General features: G+C 34.9%; 1 protein-coding gene across 1 annotated transcript; it reads left to right on the top strand.

Moving 5' to 3' along the window:
* Positions 1–1,162: 1,162 nt before the first annotated feature.
* Positions 1,163–17,951, top strand: LOC149799920 (uncharacterized). Its single transcript, XM_089958315.1, has 4 exons — positions 1,163–1,483; positions 2,174–2,353; positions 16,536–16,816; positions 17,438–17,951. Exons 1-4 carry the CDS (start codon positions 1,379–1,381, stop codon positions 17,949–17,951), a joined length of 1,080 nt encoding a protein of 359 aa, XP_089814441.1. The 5' UTR covers positions 1,163–1,378.
* Positions 17,952–19,241: the final 1,290 nt, after the last annotated feature.

Genomic DNA, 19,241 nt, shown 5'->3' with positions numbered 1-19,241 from the left:
ATATCCACTCGTAAATGTGCCATCTGCATGCTAATCATTCCAATGTATACGTGACCTAGGTTAGATTGGGTTTTATTGAGAAAGACTCCATTGTTCAGAAAACGATATAATATTCATATCGCCCAGTATATTTGATAGAGGAAGAACCCCCCAAAACAGCGAAAAAGGCCAATGATACATTTTAAATTGGCAAGCTTTCTCGCATAGCCATGTTGGTAGAGCTGCCACATGAATTTACGTGAGCCAACGCAATATTACCAATTGCGCTCGTTTGTGCATCAGAGAAACCAAACGTTTTAATTTGATCCATAGCTCAGTCGGACTATAGATCTGACACCAATGGGATTTTGGTACTCTCAGTCTCGTATTCCAAGGGATAAACTGCACAGGAGTGCATGTAATTTATAACTTCGAGAGTCTTTTTATGATTTACCATATATAAACGAAAACCACATTAATGGCACAATAAGCTTATTAGGTAATCTACGCATACTTGCAAAGCGTGTATTTATGAACCAGGTTTCATTTGTACACATAGGAAGTTTCCTCTTTTAACTATCGCAATGTGTCAGTCCAGGATGGAATTGTAAAGCGACAAGACCAAATAAAAATGTGCTTGGAGCAGAAAGACTATTTAGAATCTAACAGACAGAGAGAAATGTGTACACTATATGCACTATAATGGAGCCACAAAAATACTAATTGCTACTGAAATCGTTTGATAACAAATGACTTTAACATTCGCGCAAATGTTCTATAATATCATTTGCCCATATACATTCTTATATGCAGTGATACCTCTTGTCTGCAGAAATGCAGGTAAACGTACAATGGATCTATTTAATATATGTCATGCCACATTGCATTACATCATTGTATTCCTTCATCGTCAGTGTAAGTCAGTTATTAAATAATAATAAATTTTATTTTTCGTGGGCACGATCATTTATCATATTTCCTTTCCGTACTCTTATATACTGGATTAAATACTTAAACAACTGATTTAGTATCATTCACAAAGTTATATTGCTGGTTTGAATATTAAATTAAGTAAATGTATACGTACCTATAAGTATTTATTGTTATGAATGGGCAACTCTCACTGTACTTACTTAATTCAGGTATATTGCTAAAATTCCATTATTGTCCACGTTCCAGTGTTTATGTACCATGTAACAGTCCGATTGTGAAGATTATTTCCACAAAGAAGAACATTGAGGAAAGCTTCACGAATAAAACAAAGATAACAACCGTGGATGAAGTAACGAACCAACACATTTCAAATAACTGGAATGAGCCAACACTTCATGGAGTACTCTATGAATCAGATGTTCTTCAGGTTTTGAATCTCCCTGATAATTGTCCAGATTCCGTAACAATGGTTGTCAAGATCACTGCTGATGTATGCCAGTCAACCGTAAGAGATTATAAGGTTGTGTTCAAATCCGATGAAGACTGGAAAATGATTCCTGCAAAAGCACAAGTAAACTTATTACATAATATGTTCAACTATTTTGACGACTGGCTATGGGCACATTAAATCTTTACGATAGTTTGTTGTTCTGTTCGTGTCTTTTTTGTTTGTTTGTTTTTGGCAGGATAATTCTTAACTATTGGCTAAACGGTATTTAGAAATTAATAATATATCTTTACCCTTATAATTAAGTACCTTGCGGATTAAATTTTGATAGGTTGGGTTCCTTAGTTTTCGCAAATCCTGCCATAAACAGTCTTACCGTAATTTTCTAATTTAATGCTCTCGTTTTTACATTCATAAAAGTTAATTGTTTACGTTGTGCCGTTTTCTGCAAACAATGACAGTTGTCAGTCTGACTGCATTAATGGTAAAGATTAAGATAAAGTGAAAATCCAAGTGAAGAAGTAACCCAGATCATGTTGTCGAAGACTGCATACTGCTGATGCTCTTGTTGATAAGAAGAAGTGCAAGAACATGAACAAGAACAAGAAAAATGATACGAATACTATATTCAACTACAAACTCAAATGTGCAACTAATTATTATCGTTTAACCTCTGTAAGACATTCCTAAATTCAAATTGCCCATATTATAAAAGGTAAGAATGTGTTCTTAATTTAATGATTGATACATTCATGTTTACCATGATTATATTTTGTACATTTAACACCACTAATTTTTGTTTCATTTCTTCAGGAAGGATACGTACAATTTTCACCTCCGCCCATGAAATACTTATTTGTTATTTCAACGGAGAGATGGGAATCACATAGAGTGAGTGCACAAGGGTCTGTCTATATATCTGGTGACACCAAAGATGTCACGGTTACAGTTCCATCTTCTTCCCTAAGACAGGAATGTGAAATTGATATTCAGGTCCAAACATTTACAATTGTATATTTTGTTCCCACGATTTTTCTCAAATGCTCAACCTCTTCAAAGTGAAGAAATAGTTAAATTTGAAGTGAAGCTTTCAGTTAATTTACTCTGTTGCTCAGTTATACTTGACATGTTAACATTAGCGTTTATGCTTATTCCTGGAATATTAAACCACATATATAAATCATTTCACACGTCATTTGTTTTAGGATCCGAACGCGAAAATAAAAGAGTAATTGTACAGATAAATACAAAACTAATATGCCATCAATACCCAATCAACGACAGTTCAGGTTATGCATTAAATGAAATTTTGGGGATGGCATCACAATAATAAAATGCGCTGCCGAAGCATGTATGTTACGTTCTAGTTTGATCATAAGTTACAGTACTGTATCAAAGGCGAGTAGGCATTTGTTTTTAAAAAAAGTACATAATTACTTTCTTTCAATCCAATTAATTCCTTCACAGTTTAGGGTAATCTTTGAACTACGTACTAAATCTAAGTCCATTCAGTCTTTAAAGTTTGGTATTCCAATCGGTCACATTGCTTAGGATACATATCAAGGATCTGCAAACCCAGCAGCAGCTAATGCAATCCATGAAAGAGATATTCTTCTTTGTATGAATCGAATTAAAACAGTAACCATTTTATACACCAGAACACGAGCTGACAGGGTCGTGCTTATTGCACTCATTTCAGATTAAAGATGAAATACATTCGCAAAACAGTAACCCCTAGCATACAAAGCTTCTTCGCGTGGAAAGCATAAAGAACAAAACTAGGTTGCCACATATAGGTACCGTCCGATCTAATTAATTTAAAACGTATTTTCCTAGTCTCTTTTATAGAATTGTGTGATAATGTGTGACACTATTTTGTGTCATATTTTATACAATTGTAACCGTATCATTTTATATGTATTTTTCTTAATGAGATCATGTTTAAACCTTCATTTCACTTGATCAATTTAGTTTATATAGCTCTATTGATCAAAGACCAGAAGAGCTTGTGGAATGGTATTTTGACTGTCTGTGTGTGAGCACATGCTACATTTTCTAAACGTCATTGGCGATTGTTATAAACTTTATATATTCATCCCATGGTTTAGAAGATCATAAATAAAAACAATGCTGATTGAAAATATAAATTCGCTGCCACAGTGACCATTTTGTCAATCTGGTTGAGGCTCCTCCTACTAAATGGATGGTCATATACAAATTTTCAGTATATGACTTCCGAAGTTGTCTTGTTGGTCACAAATGACATTAGTACCGATGTGGTATCCAGTATGGTCTTTATTGTAGAACTCCAGAAAAGTTTATTATCGCTTGTCCTTGGTCATACACTACAGTAGTTGGTGCTAACTTAAAATATTGAACATCCTCAAATGTGGTCACTAGGGGTGATATGATACTCCTGTGTCACGTATCGTTTTGATTAACAAAACAGCGTACGATACGATAAATTATGGCTTTTCCATCTTGAGAAGGTATATTATGTTAGGTTGTGCCCTTTTATGTTGTTGTTGTTCTAGGGTTTAACGCCATTTTTCAGAACAAGATAGGCTATACATGGCGGCCAGTATAACTGGTGGAGGCAGAACCCTGGAAAACACAGGGAAGAACCACCGACCCACGAGAAGCTACTGGCAGGCTTTCCCACGTATCCACGCTAGCCGAGCCTTGGCCCTTTTATGTGTTGACATATTGGTTGTATTTCCAATATGCAGCTTACAGTCAGGCATAAATGTATCATCTATTTATATGCCATTCTCTCCTATCAAAAGTTAACAATATTAATTCCAAGCATGTTACCTGTAAATTGTCAATGATTATAATAACATTTTAGATCATTTCAGGCTGCCATGCCCCATTTTACAGACTTGTTTTGGCAACCACGCCCTTTATTATGGAATAATTGAATGCTTTTAAAATATATTATTACCAATTTTATGTATTCACGAACACATGGAAGCCATTAAGGTGTTCTTCTCAACAGAAGAAATAGTGATGTTTCCTTATGCAAAGAAACTATCATCTGTGAGTGCCAATGAACGCCAACAAAATATATCACTTTGTACTGCCTACGGATCCAAAACAACTACCGCAACCATACGCACTTTTGTAAGCAGACAAGGAAAACTATTTGCATCAAGCACTCTCCTTCTATAAAAAGAAATATGTTTACAAATGTCCCCAATATGACCCAAGTTTGCTGTTTTAAATCTCACCAAACCATCTGATACCTGGAAAGTTCAGTCACTGATTAAATATTGCAATATACATTCCTATTTGATTCTACTACTAATAAAGATCATTTAATGGCCAATTTTTCTTAAAGTTTCTCTGTTGCTTTGCTGATACTTCCCACGTGTCACGCAGAAATAATCCACACTAAGTTCTGGGTGATGACTATTGTATACCCTGCACCTGTGCGAACAATAACCACGACTTAGAATTAGGTATAATATAGTTCACTGTGTGACACTAAATGTATAGAAATCAAATAGGCAGACGTAGATTAGATAGGAATAAACATAGTAACTTCATGTAAATGTGCACATTTGGAAGATTTCCATTATGCTCAACATGCATCTATATTTTATGAATTCTTAGTTTTAAAATACATGGTAAATAGCTGATGTTTATTAATGATTGTTGAATATTAAAGTAACTTGTATAAGGTAGGTATCGACTTATATCGATTCACTTTCTCTTGTATCGATATGTGTATCGGTACGAGAAAATTACTGAAGCATCGATATATTGATGAATCGCTTCATCTCTAATGGCCACCAGAGCGGCAATCTTGAAAATCATGTTATTTATATGCTTCCCCTTAGTGGTATGGTCCAACCAGAATGTGGTTTCCACTGAAATACTTCTTATGATGTGTATCTGGGCATCACAAAAATGATGCCCGTCTTACATCCAATATGGTCGTCACGAGAGCCATCATAAAAATATTGTTATCACAACTCTACCCAAATAGAAAATCATAGTGACGTGTGGGATTCATTAAAGAACTGATTATTATGAAGGGTTCGTCCGATATTAATTACTGCATATCGTATATTGAATATGGCCGTCACATTGCGGCCAACGTGAACACCCTGCTCTCCCTATTCCTCCTGAACCGAACGTTTTATTGACATGAGGTTTTCACTTGAAAATTTATAATGCTGTCTAGTTGGTCCTAAATGAAAACTGATGATAATCGACTGATTAATATATATGCCATCGCTAAAGTTATTGCTACTCCTCTTGAACAGACATGATGTTTTGCAAAGACTTCTTGAGATGTTTGGATGGTTTTATATTAAAACTGTGCTGATCTAAGGTCTAATATTGTTGCTTCCGTGGTTATCTTGAAACTCCTGTAATAATTCATTTCTTGATTTGATTCCTATATCAGTATGGGGTTTACACTTAAATGCTTCTTATAGTAATTTTTCTTAAATAATAAATTTAAATTGTGATGAGTTGAAAAACTATGTGGCAAAATCCTGGTTCGCTGGTCCACTTTCCGATTATTATTTTTCTGTTGGAAGTTCTGAAACATCTTTTCAGTCATTATATCGATGGCCATTTGCTTTAATAGTGAATGTATTTAATACTGTTGTGCGAAATATAATATAATTAACATGGACATCATATACGTTGAACCATAAACAGCGTCGTTCATGAATTGCTGGTACCTTGAAGCATTTGCATATCTCTCGATGTATCTCTTATTTTTGATATTGAAGAATCCATTTTTCAGTTTGATGTCATATTAAATCCCTTAGGGAGAACCAAACACAATTTGATCATACCTCTTGACATTAATGAAAAATATGTGAATGTTTTACTCATCTTAAGCAATGCACACTTCAAATGTGTATACAACATAGAGAATACGCATTGGGATGGTATATCCATTGCTTTGCGATTAAGGTACCTATGAAGAACAAAAGTACAAAGTTTTATTCGTTCAGTGTGCTATGATATAAACATTTAGTCTACCAACTTTATTGTAACGTTGGTTAGAGAAGCAAATTCAACAGACGTTCTAGTCCATACGCTTTGGTATATTTTATCTAGGTAACACGCCAATTAACCCAAGTGACTGGAAATATTAAACTCATTTATATCATCATGTCCCAATACGTACTATAGTACTGTATGTTGATTAGTATCATCATACACAACTGAAAACGTAGAAACAATAATTAAATAGAAGGTAAGGCTGAATAACTGTTTGGTATAATAAATGCTAAAATTGATCTGGAAATAAACAGGTAAGCATCATAGCACAAATAATCAACTACCGTCTCATTGCCTTGTCGAGGTGTGTCTTTAAAATGCGGTAATGAATAATCAATGCAAGGCTTGTCTGGTGCATGTATACTAACAATTTAATATTTCCTTTCCTAAATTGTTTCCTGTATGTCAGTAGTGCCAACCATCGACTGCTTATTCTTGCAACGATTATTTGGGATCCTATTATCAAGAAATGTCATATAGTAGAAGTTTCCTTAGATATGCAAAAGACATGCAGTGCAATATGGGATTACCGAATAATAAATGGACCATACGATATGGGTCTGAGATGCCGTCTGCTCATTTGTATGTAGCACTTTCTTTCAGCTCGAGAATTCAAGGTACGAGTGACACCAACCTCTCAGGTATGAACGAGCAAGAGATGGGTGTGCCAGATGTCGGTATTTATCTGTTATATGTTATAGCATAAAAACAATGACATTACAAAGTGGTGTGCTGTGATGTAGATTCCTCCATACATCTATATGTTGATGATTTAATTGTATGTTATCAATCGAAGCACATGCATCAAATTTAAAGTCAATTGCAACAATATAAACACTGTTCAACATTGGGCCACACTCAATGGTTTCAAAATCTCAAACTAATAAACAGAATGTATGCATTTCTGTCACTTGTAACGACAGCATGCTTATCCAAAGTTCATACTGGACGGAACAGCAATACCGGTTGTTGAGGGAACACAAATTTTACGTACTGTCTTCGATCGAATCTTGACTACATTCCACATATTAAGAACCGAAAGCTCATAATTTACACTGACTGTGTTACGCTTAGAAAAGCTGTAGTTTACCTATAGAGAACGTTTATTAGATTCAAACTGGACCATGGTTTTCTTTGTTTATGGTTCAGACAGATAGTGATACTTTAAGACTTTGCCATAATTCACCATCAACAAATGTATGTTTCTTTGGGAGCATTTAGGTCATAAGCAAGTGAAAGCATTATTGTTCAAGCAAATTATCCACCTGTATCCCATCGAAGAGGAGCATATGTAAACTATGCCCAGAAAGTCAGATTCAGACCAACAAATCATGTTTATATATCTGATTTCCAACCCCAATACAAAGCAATATACTTAAATAAACGAATGTTAAGCTTACATTTGACATTAGAATATTTTCCAGCCCTGTAAAATTGACCTTTCAAAAATCCTAAAGTCTTTTGTGTATTTATCGCCTCCAAGGCTTCTCAAAATCCGAAACAAACAAAAACAAATCCTTTCACTTTCTTAACTCGTATAAGGACCTTATCTCCAAATGTTAGAAACACACAAATCTTTACACTGATGGCTTCAAAGGACAACGAAAAGACTGCAGCAGCCTTCATATACGGAACACACATTACAACTGTTCGCTTTTCAATTGGTACATTGAAAATTTCAACAAATATCGTTTCAGAAGACCTTGCCCTGAAAACAATATTTGAACGGGACATGTATTAAATTATATTGTCTGTTCCGATTCGCTAGCTATACGTCGGTCATGACACAATTTGAAGTTGAATAATCATCTGTTGATCAATATTCTTATCAAAGAGACAGGGCTGTTTAAAGCAGATAGCATAATGTCAGCATTAAACGTACTGAAAATTAAGGTACTCCAACCGGCTAAAATAACATATCTCTACAACTATCTGAGCTAAAAATACCTTCAGTTGTTTTAAAACGTTTTAAAAATTAAGCCCTGTTAATTAGTAAGCTAGTAAGCTCCATGTTATCAATCCTATCTTAGGCCTTTTTAATCTGTAGTGTGCTGGTTTAGAATCTTATCACCGTGTAGTATATTTCACCATTTGTAAGGAGTTATATAACTTCTATCATATTTTCCGTCCTATTTGTTTGGTTAGATTGATTTATACATATTTTAAAACTTTAAGAACTTGATTCAGGTTTTGCTTAATTTTCAAAGATATTTTTAGTTGACATAATTCTTTGAGTGCATTACTATTTCAATAGCAACAATTGTATAAATAATCTATTCATCAGGTTTGATAAACATTCTAAAGTGATAGTAGCGTATACACATAGAAGAATATTGAATCAAAACTTTATCCAGGTTTTTCAAATACTTACATCCTGTGTTAATTTTAAATTTATGCAATCACGTGTTAATTCTTTATTTTCATAGCGCTACTCACTAGTGTCTAGCTGAGATTCCTCAAGCACCTTATTGTGTACGTTTCGTTTTGCTGTGTCTTCATCAGGATGTGATAGCCCATTGCTATCAGTGTTAAGCCAATTAATATTCCTATCTCGGTTATTCTGTTTCTCCTGCTACTTATTCATATTAATTGTTTTTTTAATTGTATACTGTCCCCAATTTATATCTTTAATTTAAGAAAACAAGGTATATCACCAAATGATAATGAAATAAACTAAATAAAACAACATTCTTTACACCAGATAAATGTTTTTGATTCCTTTACTAGGTTATATTCTGTTATGTGTCCCTGGCGAAGTTCTATTGCACTTGTTTTTCTTAATATATGATTTTTTTTTAAAAATGTCTTTAATTTGTATCACTAGCAGCAGGGAGGGCGAACAACCTCTAAATGGTTCACCCGTATTTCGCCAAATTACGCCTTCCTGGGAGATCACTAAAAATTATTTAAAAAATGCGATATCGAGCGTAAGACAACTCACTCGATGACAAATTGGCTTACCCGATTAACGCTGATAATTTGTTTTCTTTGTTGTAACCTCGAAGGAAAATACGCGATAGTGTCGGTGACAATTTGGAGGCGCGCCCTCTGTGCTGCTATGAATTAAAAATGTATGTTATTGATAATGGCAAATATTGGAGAAGCATATACCACTAGATTAGCTCGAGAGCAGGAAGCACAAGTTGAATATGCTACAGGCACAGAACAATTATTTAAACCCATTACAACAGCCACTGAAAGGGCTGCGGCGGTTACTGAAAGAGCTTTATTGTGAGATATTAAGGATGCGGAGGAAAGATACATAAATATTAGGTATTAATTCACTTGGAGCATATTAGGTTTAAAAACGTGAATATAATCTGCTTCATTTATATCTATCAGTAAAATATCATTTAAAACCTATGCCAATTTGCATTTGTATCGTCGTCTTTACCAAACAATGCCATCTCACCGCTCTCGGTGTGGATTTTAGTTTTGGGCTTGACTAACATGTCGTTACGTTACCGGGTTCTTCCTCTACCATTTATATCAGGGGTCTCAAACTCAAACGACCCTGAGAGCCACATTAGGGCATTTTTTATGCCCCAAAGGCCGCTCCACTTCTGTTATCTCTCATGACACCTTGTGACGCCAACCATTTTGCGTGCCACAGGCCACCGCTTGGCGGATGCATGAGGCCCATGTGCCGCGTATTTGAGACCCGTTATTTGAATTTTCTGCCATGTATAGCCTATCAAGCGCTGAATATGCGTTCAATCCGAAATAACAACAACAGCGTCTTGATCTCTTTATACTTTAGAACCTCTTAAAATGTTTTATGATTGTATTATGACCAATTACTTGATATATCTTAACAACATCTTATCAATTATATTTTTGTATTTTCCTAATTATTATACGGAAAAAAATATTTTGAATTTCATTGCACATGCATCTTTGCACAAATTGTCTAATACATACATCAGTAAAAACAAATTGTCAGTTAGTCACAATTCGAAATGCGGTTGTTAATTATGTCTAGTTCACTAGTTATTGTGGTATCTAGTCCTTTTACCTTCTGAAATTTCAATGGGTATTTAAGCGATTTATGATTACAACCTGATAGCGATATTAGCAGAAAGGTTATTTATATTTCTGTAATTGTCTCCTAAAGTTACTGATGAAACGGGAAGATAAATTTCGCTGAGCTACTCTACTGATACATGTAAGTAGTTATCTTCCCTTTTCATCCTCATCCGTAATACTAGCAGATTGGTATTCTGTCACCAGTATTAAATCTAGTCTTTATACAATAACACATCATTTCTCTAACTGTTCTAATGAAGCAAATAAAACGATGCGTTTGTCTAAAGAATAATATTTTGATCATTTCGTTCTACGTTGATATCTCCCAACTGAATATTTCAGTGCAACATCATTCATAACTATTTGTATTATTTACCATCTACCATCAATACAATATAAATGTTTAAATCATATGAAAATAGGTTTAAGTTTATAAAAACTGAATATAACCATGACATATCTGTGTAAATATCACACGCAAAATGTGAAAAATCAGAGTCAAATTCATAAGTAATTGCTACTCATTGTTATGCCATATAATATACCAAAAATCCAATTAAATTTGATCAGCCGATACTGTTCTCTTTATCTGCTCTTTCAATACCTTTAATAACAACTGTGGCTGGGTAACGAACATTTTACTATATTATATGAGGTACTGAGCTCAGTACTTATATGAGAATATTGATTAGTAATGGGCTTTCCAATTTTCTATTTTGTATTGACTGAAATAATGATTGTGAGTTTGAGAAAACGATGCTGCTTAAAATAGGTTTTCTTTCTTTCAATATGGCGTGGAGCAATATCTTTTACTCTGATATCGGCTGAAAAATCGATGTTCCTTGAGTAAGCGGACCTTTGCTCTGTATTGTCCACTAACGAAGGCTGCAGCAGCCTTTTCCCCATCCGTTGATCCATCAGTATAAATTCTCGCGTACTTTGTAAATTCGGTGAGGAATTCATGATACGAGTTGTGGAAGATAGAAGGGATAGTCACATATTTGTTTCCATTCTGTTGCGTATTAAATTAAGTACTTTGGTTACTTAAGTAGCCACGGAGGTGTTTTGGAACTGCTTGTTTTCTGAATTTTAGAAAGATCAATTTTCATACTATCAAGGCTGGATGATATTCTAATGCCACATGAAGGTATAGCATTTGGTTTGTTTTGATATAATGTTTTGCAGTTGGGTTGAAATGCAACCGAAAAAGCAGGGTTTATAGGTTTGTACTTACTTTGAGAGCATACTGTGCGGAAATCATTTCTCTACGATGTGACAAAGGTGCTTCGTTCGCTTCATCGAAAAGTCTTTCACAAGGCCGTCTTACAAGCTCCCAGGGCGAATCTTATGCTTTGATGATAAATTGTGTCAGGCATCTTTAAATATGACTTTTTCGCTGAACCATGAACAACGCAATCATACTACAGCTTGGGGCAAATAAACGTCCTATATAAATTGAGGTTGACACTTATGTCAGCACCAAAGTCAGTGTGGGCTTCTAATATAAGTAAATCTAGTTCAAGTTTTTTATGAAGGGCCGTATCTTTTCGAAGATGATACCTAGAAAATGTGCTTCTTCAACAACTAGTACAGAGTGAGCATAGGTTCGTCATGGTGTCGTCATAACTGACAGAAATGCATGTTTATAACTTTGAACATTTGAAACCGTTGTAATTATCCCAAGTTTGAATATTGTTGATATTTTGTTGTAGTTGTCTTTCAATGTGCTTTTGTCATTAACATAGTATGCAATCTTTAACGTAGAGAGAATAATCCACGACAGGAATCAAACAATTGGTGATGCTATTAATTTTGATGTTGAAAAGCGTTACAGATAAAATGCTGCTCTGGGGCACACCCATCTCTTCCTCATACAGATTAAATATGGTAGATCCCACTCGTACGTTCAAATCCCTGTTTGACAAAATTTGATATAAAAGAGGGCAGACGGCCTTTTAAATCCAGATCGTTTTGGGCATTTAATACCCCATACTTGCATATCGCGTCATAGGCCTTTTCTAAAGCAAAGAACATTGCTACCTACTAAATGTTTCCTCTTGATAAAAGAGTTATGGACAAATGTTTCCAGTATAATTACATGGTCAATGGCGCTACGGCCATATCGAAAGCTACTTTGAAAAGGAGATAATAAAATATTAGTCTCCAAGTATCAGTCAAGCATATAATTGATTATTTATTCCATTGTTTTGCACACACATATCCTCAGTACAATGGGGAGATAATTGGTAGGATCTGTGCTTACATGGTTTGGGAACTGGTATTACTGTTGCTTCTTTAAAAACCTTAAGTACATTGCCAGTAATCAATAAATCAATGAAGATTTTTAAAATAGATATTAATGATGATTCTGGAAGTTGTTTCAAAAACTGATAATGTATTGCAACATTCCCAGCCGATGTTTCAAGCCTCCATAAGCTCCAGTAGTGAGAACAGTTAGTTGTAACTCTCCGAAATGGTGGATGTGAATTTTAAGCATGACTTTTCTTTTTGATTTTGTCATCTTCGGAAGGCTTCTGAATAATTAGACGATGAGGAGAGACTGTCAGCTATTATATTAGCTATGTCATGTTTGGAACTTAAATGTTATTGTCAAATGTTAGATGTCGAAAAGAATTTTGTTTGCTATTTCCGTTTATTTTACGGATCGTTCGCCATAGTTTCTTCATCGAGGAACGAGATTTTAAAAAAGATACATATTTTCTTCATGATGCTTTTTTGCTTTCTTTGATCGTGCGGCGAGCTTTTGCCCGGAAGATACAGCAATTGCTTTAATTTTCGGGCATCGGACGATTGTTAAATTTTCTCAGTGCTTCTCGGCATTGTCTTATGGCCTCTTTACATTCTTTAGTGAACCGAGATTTGAGAGTTTTCTTTACAGTTCGGTGAGGACATGGGAATGGATTCTTCTGCAATATCAAGCAGAAGCAAATTGCTAAATAAGGTCATTAACCTTAAAAAGGTTATACGCCTTTTACAAAGTGTTTCAAGCTTGGCACAGTCGGCTTTCTTTAAATTTCATTATGGAATTGCATCAAGAATGTTATGGTCACTATTCTTAAGGGAGATTGGAAAGTGGTCACTGCAGTGAAAGTTATCAACGACCTTACAATCGTAGTCCAAAAGCAGCAATGGTGAACAGTTTGTCGGATCTATACACGTATACGTACCCGTTTGTGAGAGCAAGTACGTCGGAGATTAGGTGTACTATAGACACAAATCGTGCATAGAACTGAAGTCTTCTACTTTTTGGCCTCTGTCACTTATATGATTTGACCACTATACAATGTTATGAGCATTAAAATGCCCGAGTTGAACAAATGGCGCAGGTTTTTGTTGAACAAGGTTATCTAATTAATTTGGTAGCAGGTTGGTGTTTGGTGGCGTGTAAAAATAATAAATTTTGCTTGCAAATTTGTGTTTAGAGGGATGACGTTATGAGGGGCCCTATTGTTCACAACAATTTAAACTCCTCCTGAGGCCCTGTTAGCATTTTAAAAGTAGTTGTTAATAAGGGAGTAGTTTTTAAGTGTGATGTTGTCCGTATCTGTCAATAATGTTTCCTGCAGGCATAATACCGTAGGATCATGTTCAGGCAGAAGAATATCATTATAGATGGCTTAAAGTCCACCTCAGTTCCATTGTAAGATGGTTTTCGTTATTTTTTGGTTATAGTGGAGATTACGGAGCAAGGTTAGACCTTCCGCGGAGGCAAACTATGTGGATATTTTTCTGAAGGAAGTATGGAAATACATATTTGGGATGTAGATATGGTGCTACATGGGAACATCTAGCAGTTTTCACTGCATCCATGTCCTCAAAGTCGCCAAATCTATTGTGTAGATTAATGTGTTTATCAGACCCCTTTTGCTGCCTGTTTGTTTGCTGTCTATTGTTACTACTTGGACGTTTAGGTAGGAGGGTTGTTGAAAGATGTCTGCGTTCAAGTTGGATTTCGTTGTGCTTTTTAGTGTGGGATGGTAGCAATTGCTGTTGGATCGGGTTGATCTGTTTCAATTTGTCCATCCTTGATTGTCTTTGGACTTGTCTTTGCAACAGTTGAGAAGGTTGGGCCATATAGAGGGATTCGAGATTCGACCGTCTTTCATGCCTCGGGGAAGGAAATATTTGAAGAATATTGTACCCTCTGGATCTGCTTCTCTAGTTTCCAGGTCTTGCAGTTTTTAGAATTGGCATGGCAATTTTTGCCACAATTTGCAATATGTGGGTTCGCTTTTCGGTTTGCTTCTCGATGATTGGTATCGCCACACCGACATACAGGGCTTCTGAAGCATCTGTCTTTGTAGTACCCATACTTCTGACACTTGAAACAGCAAAAAGGATTCGAAATATACACTTCAACTTTAACCTGCAAACAGACAACTTTTATATCCTTAGCTAGTGTTGGTGTGTTAAAGGTAAGTATGATAGTGTTGGTGTCATTCCCTTGATGGCTTCAGTGTCACTGATCCCTGCAGCAATCGCTTTTGTCGAATCTTTATACTGAATAACCATGAAGCGTGGGAAGCATTCCACGTCAAGAGTCAGTTAAAGATTTGGAACATACTTAGTTTGTTTTCCATTATATTTTGTTTTATATTTATCACCCATGTTCACCCACCCACCGTTGAGTCCAACAAAAGTGCCAGGAATACAAAGGAGGTAAACTCAGTAGGTGAGCTACCTCCGAATTGACCCGTTAAGCCACCGCCTTCTAGGAAGTCTTCAGAGTGGAAGAAGATGAGAATATAGAAATATATTCTTAGGGTAACGACGGCATGAAGAGAGTTACATAAATAAAAGAAAAAGATGTAGTATAATTAAACCTCCTAAGGCTAGGCAGGACCAGCCGATTTGTCGAGACCTTGTCAATACCGACGAATAAAGTGCCGTGTTGCATTGAAGAGACTCTGTTCTACCACCAGGATCCTTTGCTCCATCGATACCGGTTGCAGCCCATGAAAAACAGGTTCTATTCACTCAGTTGCTTCTCAGTGAGGACGTGTCGAGCCAAATTTGCCAAGCCCGGCCCGTAGAGGGATCCGTAATGAGAATATCATATTTTGGTGTATAACAACAATGAACAATATACTTCCAGGTGTTTCAGCGCATGCGTTATCTAATTTTGAGTTATAATTACACAACTTCATAATATAAAATTTATCCATTTTATTAACTTAATTAATTGAAATAGCCTTCAGTCTAAATGATAATCCCAATATAACTCCACGAATTTTCAATTTCGTATGTTTGGTTTGTTAGTTTCAGTTATAAATCGGTAACTCTAATCTTAATCATTTCACCATTTAATCTAATTTGTCTGTACTTCGTCATATCGCCATAAATTACTTAAGAAGTTCCTTTAATAGTTCAAAAAACATTTTTCTAATTGCAGAAGATTGTTCATATTTGTGACGTAGCCTTCTGTGGTTCTGCCCTAACTGTTTGTAAAACTTTTAATTATCTATGCAGTTTTCCAATATATATATATATATATATATATATATATATATATATATATATATATATATATATATATATATATATATATATATATATATATATATATATATATATATATATATCAATGAATGATATCCTAACTCTAATATTAAACGTTGAGCCTGGAAAGTAACGAAGAGAATTGTATGCCAATTCATTGTTCAGTTCACGTTAAAAAAATGAGAATCAATTATCTAAAAAGTCCAAGTGATTCAAATTAAAAATTCGTAGTTAAGATGACAAGGATTCAGCAATCACAAAACCGTTAAATAAATGGGAACGATTGTATACAAACGTGCCAGATCAAAAGAAAATCTCCAATGTTTGTTAATGCCATTTAGTCTTTTACTTTCCAGCCCCCGTTATTATGAACACATTTTTGGAGTAAACATAACATAGAGAAATGACGAGTTACGTATTACACACAGGTTCGTAGATAATAACAACTGACCTTGTTAAAATTTGACATAGACAATGTCATGAATATTTCTTTAGTTATATATCTTTCTCAAAAAGCTACGACAGTCATGCACACTGTGTTGTGAACTTCCTCTTAGTATTCCAACGTACCAAAATAACAATTTCATTTTTTGTACTACTTTAGGCGATGCCTCCTGACACAGCGACGCTAAGTAAATGCCAGGATCGTAATGACTCGACAGATATAGTAAATGTGTCGCAGAGACTTCGGGTGAAACTTCGTGGCGTGACACAATTTCCGAAGCCAATAGTTGGTAACATTCCTCTTCCTACAGCGCCATCAACAAAAGAAGAGGTTGACGTTTACCTTGTGGATTGGCCAAAGGACGATAAGGTGGAAATTGCAAAGGCAGAACTTCGTATGAGGGATAGTGTTGGTGAATTTTATGTCGATTCTATTTCCGGGTATGTGTTCTACCTGTAAATTTCGTATTTTCCTTTTATTCACCAGTTTTATATGTCAACATTAACTGATGCATATCAGCATAATTCCATCACCGATTATTCAATTCGTGCAAACTTAACACTCAGTCCCTCGTAAGAAAACAACGGCAACTATCAGTAAAATATTATTCTTTTATAAGTGTTAAAGATACAAGCCACTGATGTTATCTCTAAACCGAACTGTTGTTTCATGAAAAAGGTTTATTGCAGAACGAATCATGCCTGCACGTTTGTTTATAAATTAAACTTTTTATATTTTTAAGAAATTGTAACATCTGATATGTATATATGTTATTAATGCTTAAGAAAGTAGAATTCATATCATATCAAGCTCCTGTAAAAACAATTTTAACCCAGGACGTTCTAAAGTTGCAGAAGCCAGCGACCGTTGTATTTTTCCCTTGAAAATTTCTTGATTTATAATTGTAAGTACAAGGAGGGACATCATGGGTTTGTGAATGAGATTATAAACCTGTATTCAATGATTTTATGTACGCATAGCAGGTCATCACATACTTGTGTTTGTTCTGCTGATTTTTGTTTCAAAGTGTCTCTTATTAAGATTAATGTGATTCATTGCAGGAAATCTCCAGTAACATTAAGAAGGAACAGAAAAAATAATAACTGGATGAATGACATTCATCACTTTTATTTAGACAAAGGGGGTATGGCCAAAGAGTGTAACATCCTTATATTCTCAGACCAGACTGTTGCTCAGACATTGTGCGTTCAAATTGTAGAATCCAAGAGAAAAACAGAGATGCTAAAATCCATGTTAAATAAAAACATGGTTCCAATTAGAAACGCAGAATCTGGAACTTTCTCTATTCAGTATGGACAAATAATCAGAATTGATGCTCAAGGGAGCATAAAGTTTCCTTCAAGCTACGATTTAGACTATAGACAGATCAAGTTCACACAAAACGAGGAAAGCAATCACCTACGGTTTGATGTTGACATTGTCGATGCAAAGAATGCAGCTAGGTTGGAGTTTCGAGTGGAAACAAAACAAATTTACGTTTGTCCATTTGATGCAAAAAAGTGGTTACAACAACAAAATGAGCCGCAACGTGTTGGTGCTGACTCCAGTGAGTAACTACAATGTTATCTTTTCCAATAATATATGTCATATCCAATTCATTCTACTTTTGTGAAGGGAGTGGGTCAATTGGTTAATATATATTATCAAGGTCTGTTTCTATGAAGAAGCAAGACTATTTTAGTTCCTTTAATACTGTATCTTTGTCAAGGAATGATAAACGTAGAGCCGTTCATCATTCTTGGTCGGAATCCATTTAGTTACTGTAGTGAAGTAGAGAAAAGAAAACAAAAAAATGGAAAACACCTATGATAATATTTTGGTTTATATTATAAAAATCTCAATCTCATCACTACTGGTCGTCGTTTTTACTCCGGATGTTGTAAGAAAACATCTATATGATGACTATGAGCTGTTGAATGTGAATTTGATTCAACAATAAATAAGCCATGGACACAATTTATAATGTTATATTATGCCAAAGCAGTCATTCTGGATAATTCTATGTTAATTATATGTCGATTCAGTGATAAGCATAGTACTCAAGTAACAAATCAACTTAAAAGAATCACCGGAAGGGGTATGTCAAACGGTTAGGCAATGCCATAAACTCTAATCCGATAGCTAACAATTAAATATCATATTACGAGTTATGTTGTCGTTCAGATAAAGTGGTATATTTTATCATTTAATGTGTGCTTTGTTTGACAAATGTTGTTTATTGGCTGAAATAAAAACCCACAGAGTTACAGAATGACATACGAGTGCAAATTTAATATAGCAATGGTACTTTGGTTCATATAGAATTCAATATACGAGTGGCAGGTGAGATAAAAGTGGAATGCCTACAAATAAAAATGTAACGTTAATAATAACATTACCTTTCGAATTGTATCCATATTGACAAATAGTTATGTTAAATATACCTCATAATGTGAATAAGGGGATTGTCATGCTTAAAAGGTCCACGTGTATCTAGTTATATTATATCCAACACTCAGTTAAATGCTACAAAGCAGCATGCAGTTGTTTGCTATCCAACAACACACATTCCATTTCACATACCCCTGCGTTTACCAGTTATATATAATCAAACAGTCCTACATCTACAATTCAATACATAACATCTACAAGATGCACGGGGTTCGAGAATGAAAAGTACACACTGTACAAAACAAGGGTACGAATTGAAAAGAGAAAACAAAATGGTAGGAAACTATAAACAATATATACACAATATACAATATACACACAAACGTGCTTTATACTATTATACATGAAATAAAACGAGAAGCGGGGAAACAATATATACACACTATACACTTATACACGCAAGTATACGTGTGC

Source organism: Sinohyriopsis cumingii, chromosome 5, assembly GCF_028554795.1.
Source record: "Sinohyriopsis cumingii isolate HCF-2022 chromosome 5, ASM2855479v2, whole genome shotgun sequence".
Lineage (NCBI taxonomy): Eukaryota > Metazoa > Mollusca > Bivalvia > Unionida > Unionidae > Sinohyriopsis > Sinohyriopsis cumingii.
Note: the sequence above shows the minus strand (reverse complement) of the source record. Positions and strands in the feature narration are given on the sequence as shown.

What these genes read in the sequence shown, in the direction of transcription:
- LOC149799920 (XM_089958315.1), top strand. Translation starts at nt 1,379, where the DNA reads ATGGTTGTCAAGATCACTGCTGATGTATGCCAGTCAACCGTAAGAGAT. An exon ending in AATGTGAAATTGATATTCAG is followed by an intron (nt 2,354 to 16,535) that starts GTCCAAACATTT and finishes GTACTACTTTAG; the next exon opens with GCGATGCCTCCTGACACAGC. An exon ending in TATGTCGATTCTATTTCCGG is followed by an intron (nt 16,817 to 17,437) that starts GTATGTGTTCTA and finishes GATTCATTGCAG; the next exon opens with GAAATCTCCAGTAACATTAA.